This window comes from Diorhabda carinulata, chromosome 6, assembly GCF_026250575.1.
Source record: "Diorhabda carinulata isolate Delta chromosome 6, icDioCari1.1, whole genome shotgun sequence".
Taxonomy (NCBI): domain Eukaryota; kingdom Metazoa; phylum Arthropoda; class Insecta; order Coleoptera; family Chrysomelidae; genus Diorhabda; species Diorhabda carinulata.
In genome coordinates, this window is record NC_079465.1 from 15,844,827 (window position 1) to 15,860,984 (window position 16,158).

General features: G+C 33.1%; 1 protein-coding gene across 2 annotated transcripts in view; it reads left to right on the plus strand.

Annotated features, from left to right (window-relative positions):
- LOC130895967 (1,4-alpha-glucan-branching enzyme) overlaps positions 1-16,158 on the plus strand; it is a 33,450-nt gene that overhangs the window by 646 nt on the left and 16,646 nt on the right. For both annotated transcript variants that reach the window (XM_057803661.1, XM_057803660.1), the window contains exons 2-4: positions 4,016-4,185; positions 9,198-9,313; positions 11,476-11,604. In XM_057803661.1, the coding sequence (XP_057659644.1) occupies positions 4,016-4,185; positions 9,198-9,313; positions 11,476-11,604 (415 nt within the window). The remainder of the gene's footprint in view (positions 1-4,015; positions 4,186-9,197; positions 9,314-11,475; positions 11,605-16,158) is intronic.

The window sequence follows — 16,158 nt, forward strand, 5'->3', positions numbered from 1 at the left end:
ACACACTATTTTTTTGGTCGACAAGCAAACCCCTTATATAATACCTGTTACTTAATTCTCCTATTGTGTGTGTTAGTGAATAAATGGCGCTGGTTAGGAGAGTTTAATGTGAGCTTTCATTCATATGTTTTTTATTAAACGCAAGGTTTTTTACATTTAAATTATTTTTTAAATTTGAAATATTGTATTTTCTTTGTTATTTGATCTTTTCCATATTTTATGGCTTTGATGTTTTAATTTAACTTCATATAACATAAAGACTGAAGTTAAGTTAATATATTTTCCAAGCTTTTGAATACTTATATATCCATCATCTGGGACTGAAATTATATAAGTAATGTGTATAAATGTATGACAATAATAAAATTTTTATTTATAATAATTAATTGATATTTGTGGTGGCTTTGAGTTGTTTAAATTCTTGTAAAAATTTTAAATTCATAGGATTCAATATTCAAAGTGATGTTGAAAGAAATATTGAATAATTGAAATAAATTTCTTTAATTTTTTATTTCTTAGACCTTTTGATATATTCTATATGTTCTTGATAAAGACTTAAAGAAAAGTCAAAATGTCAAATTTTATCTTTCTTTTGAAAATTATTGAAAAAAAAAACTAATTATAAAACAGAAAAGACCTAAAATCAAGAACAATTAGAATCATCAATTGAAATATTGATTCTGGTTACTACAGGAATTTTTATTAATTTTTAATTGGTTAAATCATGAATGATGTTGAATTTTTATGGGTTAGTAAATTCAGTATTGAACCTATAATGACTAAAGATATTTCAAATAAAACTATGTTATCCAATATTGATTACATATCCTCTTTCATAAAAAATGAACAAGAAAGAAATGTCGTTATAGTGAAAGCAACCAAAATTTTAATAAACCACATTTGTGAATCAAAACAATCTTCTGTTTTTAGAGATCAATTATATATAACCAAAAATTTTTTAAAAGAAAATGCGAACTTAATAGTCATACCCTCTGACAAAGATAATATCACAGTAATTATGGAAAAACAACAATATTTAGATTTATCCAAAGAATTAATCTACAATAATACATCATACAAAGAACTTAATAATGATCCAACTCTTAATACAACTAATAATTGTAACAATTTATTAAAAAAAAATTGACAAGGAAACCCAGAAGAAATTAACAAATTATAACGGTATTTCTGCTGAATTCTACTGTTTACCAAAAATTCATAAACCTAATCTGTAGCTAGACACATTGTAGCATCAATGAACACTCACATTACCCTTAAAAATCGGTTAACTGAAATTTTGACTAAATCTTATGATTATTAAAATGATTATTATATAAAAGACTCCTTTAAAATCAAAGAAACTTTTAATAATTTGATATTATCACAGAATTATGTATTATTAGGATTGGATATAATGTAAGTGAAACTTGCAAACTTAATAAAGAAATATTAGAATTAATAACAATCATTTTCAACAATACATATTTCTCTTATATAATAAAAATTACCAACAAATTTTTGGAACACCAATGGGGTTTTCAATATCCCCTATATTAGCAGATTATGTATCCTTCAAATTATTCTTCATTAAAAAGTATGTTGATGATATTGTATCCCTTCCATATAATGAAATTGATAATTCACTACTTTATCTCAATATTTTCGATCCCTATATGCAATTTACTATAGAAAAGGAGAATACTGAAAAATCTCTACCTTTTCATATAACATATAACAAAATTTTAATTGACTGGTATAGGAAACCAATAAGTTCTGGAAAATATATCAATTATCATTCATATCACTCATGTAACACTAAAATTAATTTAGTCAAACAGATGAAAAATAAAGTATCTTTTGAAACGAATTTTGTATAACACATCTGACACTGACTTAAACATTGAATCATCATTTTCAAACGTTATTTCTAACATTTCTATTCCACCTTATACACCTTTACCATATATAAAATCAGTTACCCCTAAACTTTCTGGAATCTTCAAACAACACAATATTAAAATAGCGTAACAGTCAAACCCTTAATATTCAATGTATTGTTACTAAAATAAAATATAAAACATCAATCAATAAATTACCTAACATAGTATATGAAATACCTTGTTTAAATTGTGACAAAAAGTACATTGGTCAGTCGAAAAGGTCACTCATTAATCGGATAACTTCCCACAAGAGCGATATATTTGGATAACGTATTATGTCCTTTTTGACTTATACTAAAATCATATTTATTGAAATAATTTGATAATTGTTGGGAAAGTCTTTGTACATATGGCAAGGAAAAATGTTTTATGTTTTGATGTTTCGTTTCTGTTTTGTTTTTAATTGATTGTAGTATCTGTTTATCCTTTTCTTGAATATGTTGTTTATAATTTTTTCCGGATAATTGCAGATTTTGCTTTTTCAATGGCTAAGCATCTAAATTCGGGATCTCATAGTTGGATAGATCTATTAGCCAAACTTATTATCACTTATTTTTTTTGTGACATAGGATGACGTGAATTGAAATTCAAATATCTTGAGGACCAAGTTGGTTTAGTATATCATTCTGTTCTTATGTTATTGTTAATTTTATACAATGTGACAAGAAAATTGATTTTATTATTTTGTTTGGTTTTGATTGTGAATTGAAGTTTTTTATAATAAGAATTGAATTTTTTATTTGTTTTCAATTTTATTCTTTGGTACGGCAGTAATGCAATCATCTACTTAACGGAAAAAGAATTGAATAATTATCTCAATTTTGCTTAGGATAGTTCCCTCAAGATCTTCCATTACTAATTGTGCTATAACACTTGAAATGGACGCTCCCATAGCACAACCATCAATTTGTTTGTAAATTTCATTTTCATATTTGAAATATGTTGTTGTTAGTGTGAGTTGTGTAGCTTTTATAAATTCGTTTCGTGGTATTTCAGTATATTTTTTAGTTTTGTCCTATTTTTTTATCAATATATTTTTCACAATGGTAATGGGAATATTTGTATATAAAGAAACAACGTTTTGACTACTTCCAAACTTTATCAAAAGACGATTTAAAAACATCAAGATATATTAAAAAATTAGTTATAGAAGTACCCAAATAATATCCAGCATTTCTTGACTAGAAAAATGACTTTTATTAATCTTATTTGGTATTTTTAAGAAATGAAATATGCAAACGGTAAACTGGAAATTTCGTTAAAACTGATAAATTAATATTAATTACAGTTAACAATAAATATTGCATAATAACTCTATTTTTTTATGGAATGTGGAATTCTTAACAAAAATAGTTAAATAAACGAACAATCTAATTGTGCTATAAAATACATAGTGATCCATTTGATTGAAGCAAAAAAATGAATAAAGAGATATTGCATCATATTACAAAACTCTGTTTGATAAAATTCATTTTTCTTTTCAAAGTAGGTACAGTTAACTAGAACACTTGAAGATATTTCTTAAAAATTTCTGTAACAAAATCTTACATCAAAAGCTCTAAAAAAATGAGAAATCCAAGTTTGATATAATATAGAAGAGATTTCATTTCATTTTATCTGTAAAAGAGTTAGGCAAAATGTATTGTTCGAAATAATATGAAAATATAAACCCTAAAAACTGCTACTATTTTTATAGCTCATATTTTTAGCTGTTTTTCTGGTTCAGTAAAATTTTAATATTAAGGGTTGGTAACAGTCACGGGTTGAATTGCGTTGTAATTTTGAAAATTCTCGACGTTTCGGCTCCCCCTTTGGAGCCATTATCAAGAGAAGGGGGCGGATCAACGAATCATCACTTTTCTTATTTGATTCCAAGGCCTCAATCTACCTACTCCTTGGAATTTCACTGAGGAAATGAAAAGCTGAAACAAAATATAAAATGATTAAAATAGGAAGTAAAAATAATATTCTCACCATCAATAACATTTATTGCATACATAAGTTGAATTCCTTCTAATTAGTAAATACTGTTCTCAATCTATTTTTTGATAATTACTAAATATAAATACTTTTAGATATGCATGTTTCAAAGACATCGAGGATTCCATTGAAGTTAACGGTGGAGGCTTAGATAATTTCACAAAAGCTTACAAATATTATGGAATAAATGTTCAACCCGATAACACGATAATTTGCCGAGAATGGGCTCCAGGAGCCAAGCAATTGTTCCTAGCAGGAGAATTCAGTGAGTGTAATAAATTAGTTTAAAGTTTGAAACATTTACCATAAAAATAGTAAGTGCTATATATTTTTTTTTCGAATCAATAATTCAAATATTTGAACTGGCCTAGGCCAAACCAACGATATCAAATCCACCTCCTAGTAATTTCTTACCATAAATAATTAGAAGTGTTACGTTATAGTTTATGTTTGTTTTGAAGATGATGCCAAAAGCGATTTGCAAGGATTTGTTCTGTCGCATTCAGAGCGAATATGACTCAGATAATCACCGGAGATGAGATCTGGACATCTGGACAAACGAACAAAACGAAGATATTCAATTGTAGCAACGGAAGGCAATGTTGCTCTTTTGTATAATATCCATAATCCACACAAAGTAACTGGACAGTCTTTATATTGGGTTGTCTTGGAGCGTTTAAAGGTACGCACTCTCACTTCAAAAACTCGCCGCCTAACCTAACCTAACCTAATCTAACCTAGGTTATGTTATGTCATTCGACGGCACTCTGGTATCACACCTGAAGGAAATCTTGTACCTCATCGTTCCTGAAGAAAGTCATATGTGACTTAGTACGGTATTTCCAAAAAGATGAAATCATTATTTTGGCGAGGCGATGAGTTTTTGAAGCGAGGCTGGTGGCATTTGACGACTCTCTGGCAGTACTCTACATCACACCATAATTGAGCACTCTGCTCGTTAATGCCTAGGTCTTCGACCCTTGTCCTTATGCCCCTGTAAGCTCAACGGTCAAGACATAGACCGGGTAGAAACGTACACATATCTTGGAACCACAGTAAACGCGAAATGTGACCAGGCATCATATAAATATGATCACGAGAGTTTGAGCTGCGTTTAACAACATGAAGAAACTATGTATCAGCAAAGATATTTCTTTACAACTAAAATTGAGAGTGCTACATATTTTTCTGTTTTGTTTTATGGTGTAGAGGCTTGGACCACTACCGAGGCTACTTTAAAATGACTGGAAACTTTTGAAATGTAGATATATTTTGAAAATATACTGGACGGAGCACACGGAAGCTATGCAGATACTAGGGAGACTCGTCTTTACAGTAAAAAGAAACGGGAACTGAAGTATTTTGGCCACATACTAAGACATGACAAATACCGTCATTTACAATTAATTGTCCATGGCAAAAATGATAGTAAGAGGGGACCAAGGAGAAGACGGCATTCATGGTTGCACACCCTACACCAGTGGTTTGGAGTGTCATCTGTCGATCTGAACGCTGTAAACAAGATAAGAATAGCCCTGTTAATAGCCAACGCTCCCGATGTATAAGGCAATGAAAGAAGAGGAAGACGTTCAAATTTCCCGTCAAATTTAGCACTCTATTCTAAATCATTAAAGCACTTCATTTTAGGTCGAATCCTACCCGACACCGTCACCATAAAACGTGAGAGCACTTTTTTTGAGATCAAAACATTACAGCACAGTGATGAGAACAATTTTTCTGTGATACCTAAACTCTTACAAACATCAAACTCATTTTGTTTTTACCTTATATTAATGACCTCGTCGTTTTTATGAACGTTCATTCAGAACTTCACTGCTGATATAAGGGGCTAGGGGTAGTCAGAGGCACGAAAAAATGAGAATTTTCAGTATTTTTTTGCTATTAAATCGTGTTATTTTACAATACAATACAATATAATGTTTTGACTTGAAGTCACTAAAATTTCAAAACAAAAAATTTAATTTCCAAAGTTATAGCTGTCTGTGTTGACCCAGTTCCAAAAAAAGGTCCTTGCGGTGACAATCATAAGTCCTTGCAGATTCATCTAAAATCAATCGGATAAAAAAAATTAGTTTTATAAATAGATAATCCTGGGCCTGATCGAAGGATTTTTTTTCAAAAATTAACAAAATGGCGGCCTCAGGAAATTTTTATCTAGATTTTTGGGAAAAAATCAACAGTTAATTGGTCTTAAACAATCGAAATTTTTGAAAAAAAAAATCCTTCGATCAGGCCCGAGTTTATTATGTATTCTAAAAGCTGTATAAATTTCATTAAAATCTACTAAGGGGTTTTCGAGTTACAGTTGTCATCAGTTCAAAAAACATAGTTTTGAGAAAAACGCGTTCAAAGTTTCACACTAGATTTACGTACAGAAATACGAATTATTAAATTACTTACACCGAGTCATCTATTCCTGGGCCATATAATAGTTCTTCAGTCATTGTGGAAGTTTTCAAAACATCAATTTGCTGTTGCCTACGAAGCATTCTACCTTCCCGAGTGTTGTCGTCGGCGCGCTGATCTGCCACTTTCACACGTGCAGCATCCATTTTTTCAGTATACCGCTAGCTACCTGCTCCCGAGCGCTTTGAAGTGCCAGAGCTCTCTTTGTTATTTGACGAATAACTCAAAAACTAATTATCGGATCAACTTGAAATTTTCAGAAAATATTTTTAAGATATTACACTTTACGAAAATGCAAAAAAATTGATTTTTTGAAAATTCTGACTACCCCTAACCCCATAAGAGCCAATCAGTATATTTTGAGATGTAACGAAACTAGAGGTGTCCGAGCTGGTAACATCGCATTTTTAAACACCATCCTTAAGTAGTGAGATCTGACTGCAGTTCAGATGATGCTACCAAAGAGTTAATAATAGTACATTCGATGTACCATCAAAATATTGTCAAGAAAAATTGTGGGCGCTATAATTTACTGTAATTTCAAAATCGGTTTATGTGAACAACAAATTCTTGAACGGTTGGTGTCGAAAGTCGTTCACGAACAACTGTTTCGCTGGTACATAATGTAAAAGTCATCCTATTTGCACATTTCTGGTTATTATTCTTAAATCTTAATCCTTAAATTAACATTTAATTGGTCGACGTTTCACGAAAGAGGGTGAGATACATGAAGCAAGATGATGAAACCAATATCTAAATGGAAGGACAATGATGCTGATGATAAAAAACGTGATGCATTTTACTTATATACAACAGAATTTTAAAAACAATAGTATTTTAACAATTTCTTCTGATGTAATGTTCTTGGAATTAATAATTTATCTAATCACATGGACTGGATAGAGTTTGCACGACTTCTGTGTCGTAGTTTCAAGTTATTACTTATAAAGAAGTGTTTAACAGCCATACGTTTAAAACTACATTGTACAGCAATTTTTATTCATCAATGGCATACAAAATTGTTTTCAGAGTGATACACACAGTCAAACTGTTTTTTCTGTAGCAAAAGAAGTCATGGCTAGCTTAAACGTTATTGAAAGTTGTTGGGTCCACTGTACCAGCTTTACAAATCATGGGTGTGTGTGTTACTTCTACAAAAATATGATATGATTTTCAAAGTACAAGATAAAACATTGATGTAGTACTAGATGAGTACTTGCGTTTTAATACCTGCTCCACAAAACATCATTGTTGCAAAAAGGTTGTCTGTATTTATGGCTGGTCGGTTTTTAATCTACTTACTAATGGAATTAGTGAAATTATTTCCAAATTTTACCTCATAAATACAAAAAAACATAGAAGTACGTTCCTGAACACATCGCCACAAATTCCATGACTTGTGTGCCCTTTTCTTTTTATTTTTTTTGAACTTTCAATTAGTTAGAGAATTTTATTTGGTTACTTTGTTTTGTATTGTAATGTTCTTATCTATTTAAACACCGTGAAACTCACTTACGTAATTTATTTTTACACCAATGTTAAGTAGACTATACCATTCACTAACACTTACCACTAAACTTCCTTAATGCACTAATTTATTTAAATACAACGTTTGGTTCACTTTTAACTATCCCGATGTATTCACTATTAGATCAAATTGTTTACTGATTTCTCTTTAATTTTTATCGTAGAGTGGTCAGTAATGTCGAATAGTAATCTCCAGTTATTGTAATACCCTTATCCAAAAAATCAATCATAATTACTCTGTGTCAATCCCAGAAACTGAAGCAAGAACTTTTCCAGTAGTTTTTTGGACACGAAACTTCTTGGAGAACTAGAGTGTCGCCATTCCAGCGATTATTACTTTGTTTCTGGATCGTAGAAATGTACCCAAGTCTCATCCATAGTAACAATTCGGCTTAAGAAGTCTACATCGTTTTCAAATCGAGCATAGATCGAACGCGATGCTTCTACCCTTCTACCCCATCGTAACCCTTGACCAACCACATGATAATATTCAAGTCCATGCTTTTTCAGAGCTGTGATAATAAGATTTGTGAGACCATTGGAATGTACTCAAGCAACCCAGAAACTTCCAAAAAACTGCGCTTATTCCGACCGATGGGCTTGGCGAATAATCGAGAAACAAAGTTTCCATACAATACATAACAGTTCGGGTACTCGACTAGAGATGACGATACTGTGCGCAACGTCCACTAGTTCGGCTGCAACTGCGTCTACTTCTCGTTAAAAGATGGCGCTAGGCGCTACTATTTATATTCAAATGTAATAATTTAACTCTCTTCACTCCTCGTTTTTTTTTCGGTATAATATTAGGTAATATTTTGCTTATTCCGGGAGGGGTTGAACCTCCAAAACCCTCCCTTTGGCTACGCCCGTGCCTTTGGACATCTTGTAAAGAGATTATTTAAAAAACAAAGTTTCTAAGATCAGATCAGTGAATGTTAAAGAGCTCAAAGCGAATTAGAACTTTCAAAACGAACTGGATCGCTTATAGCATATTGTCAACTAGTCAGTGAATATTTTCTTATAATTAAATTCAACAAACTCTCTTTGTATTTAATGCACCTACTGTGAATATATGTTAGTCACAGTACACAACAAATATCTATCTATCCATTCATCACCATTGGCTTGGTAAATATTATTTGGTATTTTTACTATTAAAATCGTACACTTTTTTGGTTTTGGTTATCAAATTAAACAACACCGATGATGTATTGTCTTCATTTAAACGAGAACTTTCCAATGTTATTAATCTGAATAAGTAGAAGTTATTTGGAATATCCTAGAACTCACAGTTAACACGTAGATTTCGTCTCTTTCTAGATGGTTGGAATCGTGATAGTCATCCATACAACAAATTAGAGTTTGGAAAATGGGAATTGATACTACCACCAAATTCAGATGGCTCACCAGTTATCAAACATTTATCTGAACTCAAGGTATGCTTTTTCTAGTAACGAATCTAATGATATTTAGAATCACATGTTAATGTATGATCAATATAATCTAGTTTTGTGAATAAAGATCGAAAAATTAACCAAGCTGGGCAAATCCTGTAGAGTGTTCATTTAAATTTTAATCTCGAATGTTATTTGAAAATGTTCTGGGAAAAAGAGGGCCGGGTGGCTTCTGAAAAATGTTTCCAAAGTTTCAAATTGTCGATTTGGAAATTGCTAATTACACTGCTTTGCTTTTGAAGTTGCATTATTTTGAAGACCAAATCATTTAGCAACAGAGCGGAGAGCGCACTCACAGACTTTTGAAAGTTCAATAATATTTAAGTGGCCAATTTGATCTTTTGAAGTGCACCAATTTCATAACCATCAAATCGTCTTATATTTAACACCCTTGGCAACGAAGGAAATTGTTAAGATATTGTCATGTTGGGTCACTTCAAACACATGTATTAAAAAGTAACCGTTCAAGCTAGATCATTCAAATCAACGCCATATTTTGGGTCTGCGTCTATTATACAATACCCACAGAAATGAAACATTTAAATTTATATAATTTTTTTTTGGGGCGTCTCAAGTCACCTCCACAGGGGTGGTAACTTGAGACACAATATAAATTGTGTTTTAGAATTGAGACATCAAAAATCATTTTTAAAAAATGTATCGAGCATTTTTAAAAAGTAGTGTTTTTTTAAAAAAAACTGCGTCTTTTAATATTACTTGTTGTTATGTAATAAAAGTACAAACGTTTTGGAAAAGATAAATAAAAAACATTTTTCGGTAACCCATCTGTAGATCGATATAAAAATTATATAAAAAAGAAACTTTCCAAGGACCTGAAAGAAATCTAAAGAATAAAGTAGAAGTATATTTGCCGCGATGAATAGATACAGGAACTAACTTTGACAATCTTTGTGTTGCCTCGACATCTGTAATGTCTTTAACCTTAGGAAAAATATTTTTTTTTGTAATTTGCTGACTGGCGCATAAAGCTGCACGTGAATACAAAATTTGGCTTTGTTACAGTTATTTTTCCCTATAAGCTTCTTCAAAAACTTTGGTTTGTGTGGAGTTTTATCTCATCAACATCCCTGTCAGAAGAATTTTTGTTAAATTCGAGATCTTCATCATGTGACGAATCATCATAATCTTTGTAGGCACTGACTCTTTTTTTCTCTTTGGTGATGGTGCTGGGTTTACATTCTGACTTAGATCGGGTAATTCTTCTTCAATGTTTTCTTGGATAGTATCGCTAATATTAACATTTTGAATACTTGAATTTTTTTTCTTCTTACAGTAGTGGAGGTTTCTTCAGAATAAAGATTGCTTAAGGCTTCACATCATGCAAGACAACGTGCAATAAATTACATGGAATTTATTGCAAGGTCAATATATTGCATTTTATTTAATATTTGTGTACGATTTATGTTCTCTCTCGCACTTGCAACATTATCGGTTTGATGCCATTTTTATTGCGTGTATGTTGCAATTCTTAGGAGAAATGAGTTTCTGATCTGCTAATACCACGTCTCTCGCCAAGTATATCATCAATTGTAATATTGTTCCCTGAGTTTTCAGCTTCGAGGATTTCTTCTAAATTGGGTGGCAACTTTTTGTCTGTTTATTGGGTAAATTCCAGAGGCGCGGAATCCCGATATTCGTTGTTTGATGCTCTATTATTCTCGTCCAGTTTTTCTGTTTCGATAATTTGGGGAATCTATCTTTTGACACTACACCCCAATTTTTTAACTTCCAATACAAAAACGTACCTATCCAACTCCGTTTAAAGGCCTAAAATAAGCCACATCTAATGGTTGACATGAGTCTGTGCTGTTGGGGGAAGTAAGATGAATATTATCTTATATAATGACCGCATCACGGCGGTGTGCCTGCCAATTCGGCCGCTATTGTGCAGAAAAATGGAACACATAATGACAAACTTGTATTTTGGGAAGCTTGCGAAAAATTATTTTTCTTTGGATATTTTGAAAAAATTAGAAACTTGCTGAGCTAAGAGTGTAGCATTAAAAGAAGATTATGATGAAACATCTTTTTCATTGAAAATTGACTTTTGTCAAACAGTTCTCATATATACGCTTGACAAAATATGGCTTAAACATTATATAATCTAAATATTTATTATTTAGGTGGTAGTTCAAAACTGGGAAGGGCATAAAGAAGATAGATTGTCACCATATGCAACATACGTTGTTGAACCACCCAAGAATGAAGGAACCATTTATAGACATAAATTCTGGAATCCGCCACAAACTGAGGTACGTACATCAATTTTAATTAGACTGTACCGAGTCTTAAAAAAGTCATTTTTTAAAAAACACTATTATTAATTACAATTTTCACAAGTTTGGCGACCACCGTTTAAAAATACTTAATATAGGTTTACATTTTCTCCAAATAAACTCCCTCCATAAAGCAATAATCCGTTCACACCTGACGGATCGAAAACTGTCTCCAAGTAACCTTCTTAATGTCCACATAGCATACAATCAATCCTTCACGATATACCCGACTTTGGAAAAAACCAAAACCTTCTACCTTCTTTTTGTTCCATACTTACACGAACCCAGGGGCCCAGAGGCTATTGGAATCGTGGAGAAATTCATTCTACCTTGTGTATATAGTTTGGTTGAAGTATTATGGTATGTTTGAGTTATTGAACTTTGTTTATCGTGCTACATCTTCACTACACTCTACACTAACAATAGCGCCTATAACTGGGACGCCTAACCTCTGGAAAATTCCGCAAGGTTTTTATGATACGACGTGTCACCAGAAATTACTTTTACGCTCGATACGTCGCTGCTAAATACTAGTTCCTGAACGTGAGTTTGGTTATTTTGTCGATGAGATGTCCATCCTGAGCAAGTACGAAAAGTCGCATAGATCACTTCGGGGACACCAGTTATGGGTACTATACTTCGTCTCGAGAGTAGTGAAGAGGTAGCACGATAAACAAAGTTCGATAACTAGGGTGGCCATAAATGTCCTAGACTGGACCGGGACATTGCAGTACTTCGGGGGGGGGGGGTTGGGGTTCCTGTGTAGTCCGAAAACCTATAAGGTAAACCGGTACCGCCCTAAATGCAGTCACCTACCTAAAACCGTCGTTGATCTTTGATTCTTATTTGTACAAACAAAGTAAAAAGCTATATAAATATTTCTCAGTCTGTAACTTATTCCAAAAAACAAATTTCATACATTAAAATATTTGTTTGTTGTTGAATCAAAACTAGAGTTATTTATTTTCTTCCAATTTATTGTTCCCACTGTAGATAAAACTTATAGTTTGCATTTAATTATTTAGTAATATTTGTAACTTTGGCTACACATGGAAAGTCTGTTGAGTTAAAAACTTTGTTTGTCTGTTGGACCCCCTAGTCTGTTTGAGGGTCCAGCCTGCTCATCAGCTTTATCTTTATCATACCAAAAGTACTTTTGGGAAGAACTTATCTGTCTCAATACATTTTTGTTTTTCAAAAGCATCTCGTAAAACTGGTCACAAGTGTATTTAAAATTTACTCGAACCATCAACATTGAACTCATTGTCATAACATCAAGACGTGATTTTTCAGATGTCCACAAATTGTTCATAATAGAAAAAACTCTTTCTACGGGAGCACTGGTTCCTGACAAACACATTGCAAATTCAACTACTGTCAAAATAGCATCATATGCAATGTCCTCACTATTAAGCTTTGAAAATATTTGCTTCCATCTCTCGTCAACAGGAGTTTTAGCCTTTGTTTTGTCCACTCTGTTCCATTCCTTTATGTTTTCAGACACAATCTCTTTTACACACTGCCACTGGTCAAAGAGTTTGGTTTCTTCAGCTTGATCCTCAGATATTTCCTTTATCTGCTTAGCATTTAGATTAGACAGGCTGGTCTGGATATCACTCCATGACGGAACTGTTTGTAGTAAAATTCACTGCAAGTTTTGTACGCCACCGAAGCTCGATTCCCATTTATCTAAGTAGTCAACACATGTTTTGTAAAACTTTCTCACAGTTTTTTTAAAGTCTTGGACATTCAATTCTCCTTCCTTCTCTAAGTCTAATATTAGTGTTATCACATTAGTTGGAATAAATTCCTCTTCCTCTCTAGATTTCATCACACTTTTGAGTGAGCTTATGCGCCAAGCAACTTCAGTAGCTGAGATATTATCTTTCTCTATCTTCAAAATGGTTTCTTCGAAAGTTGAAATCTGGGATGTCACAAACATCAGCCATGGCTTAAAGCTGGCTTATAAAGTATGGCCATTTGTCCTGGGAGAGAAAGTAGGACTTCAGGCCTTCAAATATCTTCAGAATACGTGTAATAGCTGGGCCAAGGGACAGAAAACGAGTGTTTCCATGCTCTAGTAACTGAGTATTCCACTCCAACAAACTGACAAAATTCTTTCAGCTCTTCTGTTCTAACGGTATAAATGTGAAAGTATTTATACACTTTAACGGTGAAGCATTCAATATCAAACGGCAGAGTGTCGACAGCTGTTTGAATGCAGTTGTGGACTATATGGGTACCGCACCCTACTCCGATTATCTCTTTCCCTAGACTCTGTTGAAGGTGTCGCCACACATTATTCTTCCCTTTTCTAGCGGCCCTGCCAAAATTTGTATTAGTGTTGTCAGCACACATAGCCACCAATTTTTCATTGAGATTTTTTTTCTTCACTAGTTCCTCAAGCATTTTGCTCTGGGTCTCAGATTGTTCATTAGGCAGTGACGAAAATGAAATAATTTTAACGTGGACTCCAGATAATGGCAAAAAATAACGAACAAGTACAGGAAAACATTTTTCTGCTTTTTTGTTTGAGGCGTCTATGCTGAGAGAAACAGACCCACAAGAACTTATCTCTTGGTTCACTTCATCAATGGATAACGGCGCCAAGACATTACACACGATTGCCTCACTTTTGGTCTTTCCGGATGAATATTTTGGCTCATAAAGCTTTTTAATCAGTTTGGAAAGACAGTCATTTGACCTAAAACTGTGTCCATGAACAACTGCATGATAAGCAAACATGCCTTCTTGTGCAGAAATTTTATCATCGGTGTCCTTTTTCAATATAAAATGTCGCAAAGTAGAAGAACTGCTGGCAGCTTCCTCAGCATCTTTATATTTTTTCGTTTTTGTATGTTGAATAATATCATTTCTTCCTCCATGAGCGACAGAAAAATGGACACCACAGGTTTTGCACACTACTTTTGATCTGTCAGTAGTAGAAATGTCAGATTTAATAAACTTAAATTCTCTCTCCAAATCGTCATTGAAAACACATAACCGTTTTTGCTGTTTTGAGAGAGACATTATTCACATTACTATATGACACTTATAAATCACAAGTTTACACAGACGAAGTTCACAAAACCGAGCACACGTATACGACTGTACTTGTACACACAGAGTTAATACATCAGACCAGACTGGCGACAGCTGGTGAGTAGCGAGAACTCTTGACTGGCAATGGCGGCTGTCACCGACTTGCGCAGGCGCGGCGGTACAGTCAGCAAGAAAAGCTATGCTCTTGGCGAAGTACAGTCGCTGCACGCAAATATGCCCGAAGCAGCACAGAAACTATGAATACTTGTACACTTTTTAATACTGTACTGACTGTATTCCAATTGCTGTAAGCCTTTATGAGATATGATGAAACTGTTGATAAGTAAGTTATTACTTAGATTTGTAAAACTATTTATTTTTAGAATTATTTCATTGAAACCAGGACATTGTAGATTATTTTAGGAAACCGACGGGACGGCCAAAAAAGTGGTCTAAAACGGGACTGTCCCGGCCAAACCGGGACGTATGGCCAGCCTGTCGATAACTCAAAACTACCATAATATATCAAGCGAACTATATACACAAAAATATAGACAACGAAAGATTAAACTATGTCGCGCGAATCTCCGAAAACGGCGCAGCATCGCTTCGAGATCCAATTGTTTCGCCCTCTCCACGATTCCAAACGCTTCGCCTGGTTTCGTGTAAGTATGGAACAAAGAGCAGGTAGAAGGTTTTGGTTTTTCCCAAAGTCGGGTATATCGTGGAGGATTCCTGGGCCAGGTATCGGTCTGTCAGGTGTGGATGGATTATCGTTTTATCGAGAGAGAATTGTCTAATCTCTGCGTCGAATGTTTCTTTAACTTTGCTGAATTAGCAAATCCAGCATCTGATATAATTTGTTTTGTGTTCAACATCCAATAAAGTTTGGGTAATCTCACATAAGCAAGTTCAATTTACTGTAATTAGTGTCAAACAGTTTATCGACTTTTAACTCTTTGTATTTGAGTGTGAACGTATCACCAAGGTGCCTGATTAGCCTTTGAAAGTTTTAAATAGAGCACGATTAGCCTATTAGGATGCTTATGTGCGCAAATTTTTCACAGAATTTCCTTTTCAAAACTAATAAACATTTTTACTGATTTTGAATGGTACTCGGCTGCAATAGGTCTCAATATTGTTTTATATAATTTTAGTTTTACCAATCATTTGTAACATGCCATTCGGCCTGTTCTTCGTTTTTCTTCGAACATTATGAATATTTCTTTGTTCGAGTAATGTGGCACTGATTTATTTATTCTAAAATTTGAATTTTTGAAGGAATTAATTTGTTATCGACCACCCACCCCATTTAAAAAATTCACTGAAACTCCAATTTCGATGCTAAATCGTCCTCTATCTAACTACATTCTAAAAGTGTATAAATCAAAGCAAATTTAGTAATATATATATATACTTCTTTTCACTCGTTTTCAGCCTGTTGTTGTAGGTTTTTCTTAGCATTTTGACGATTATCTTGTACTTTAT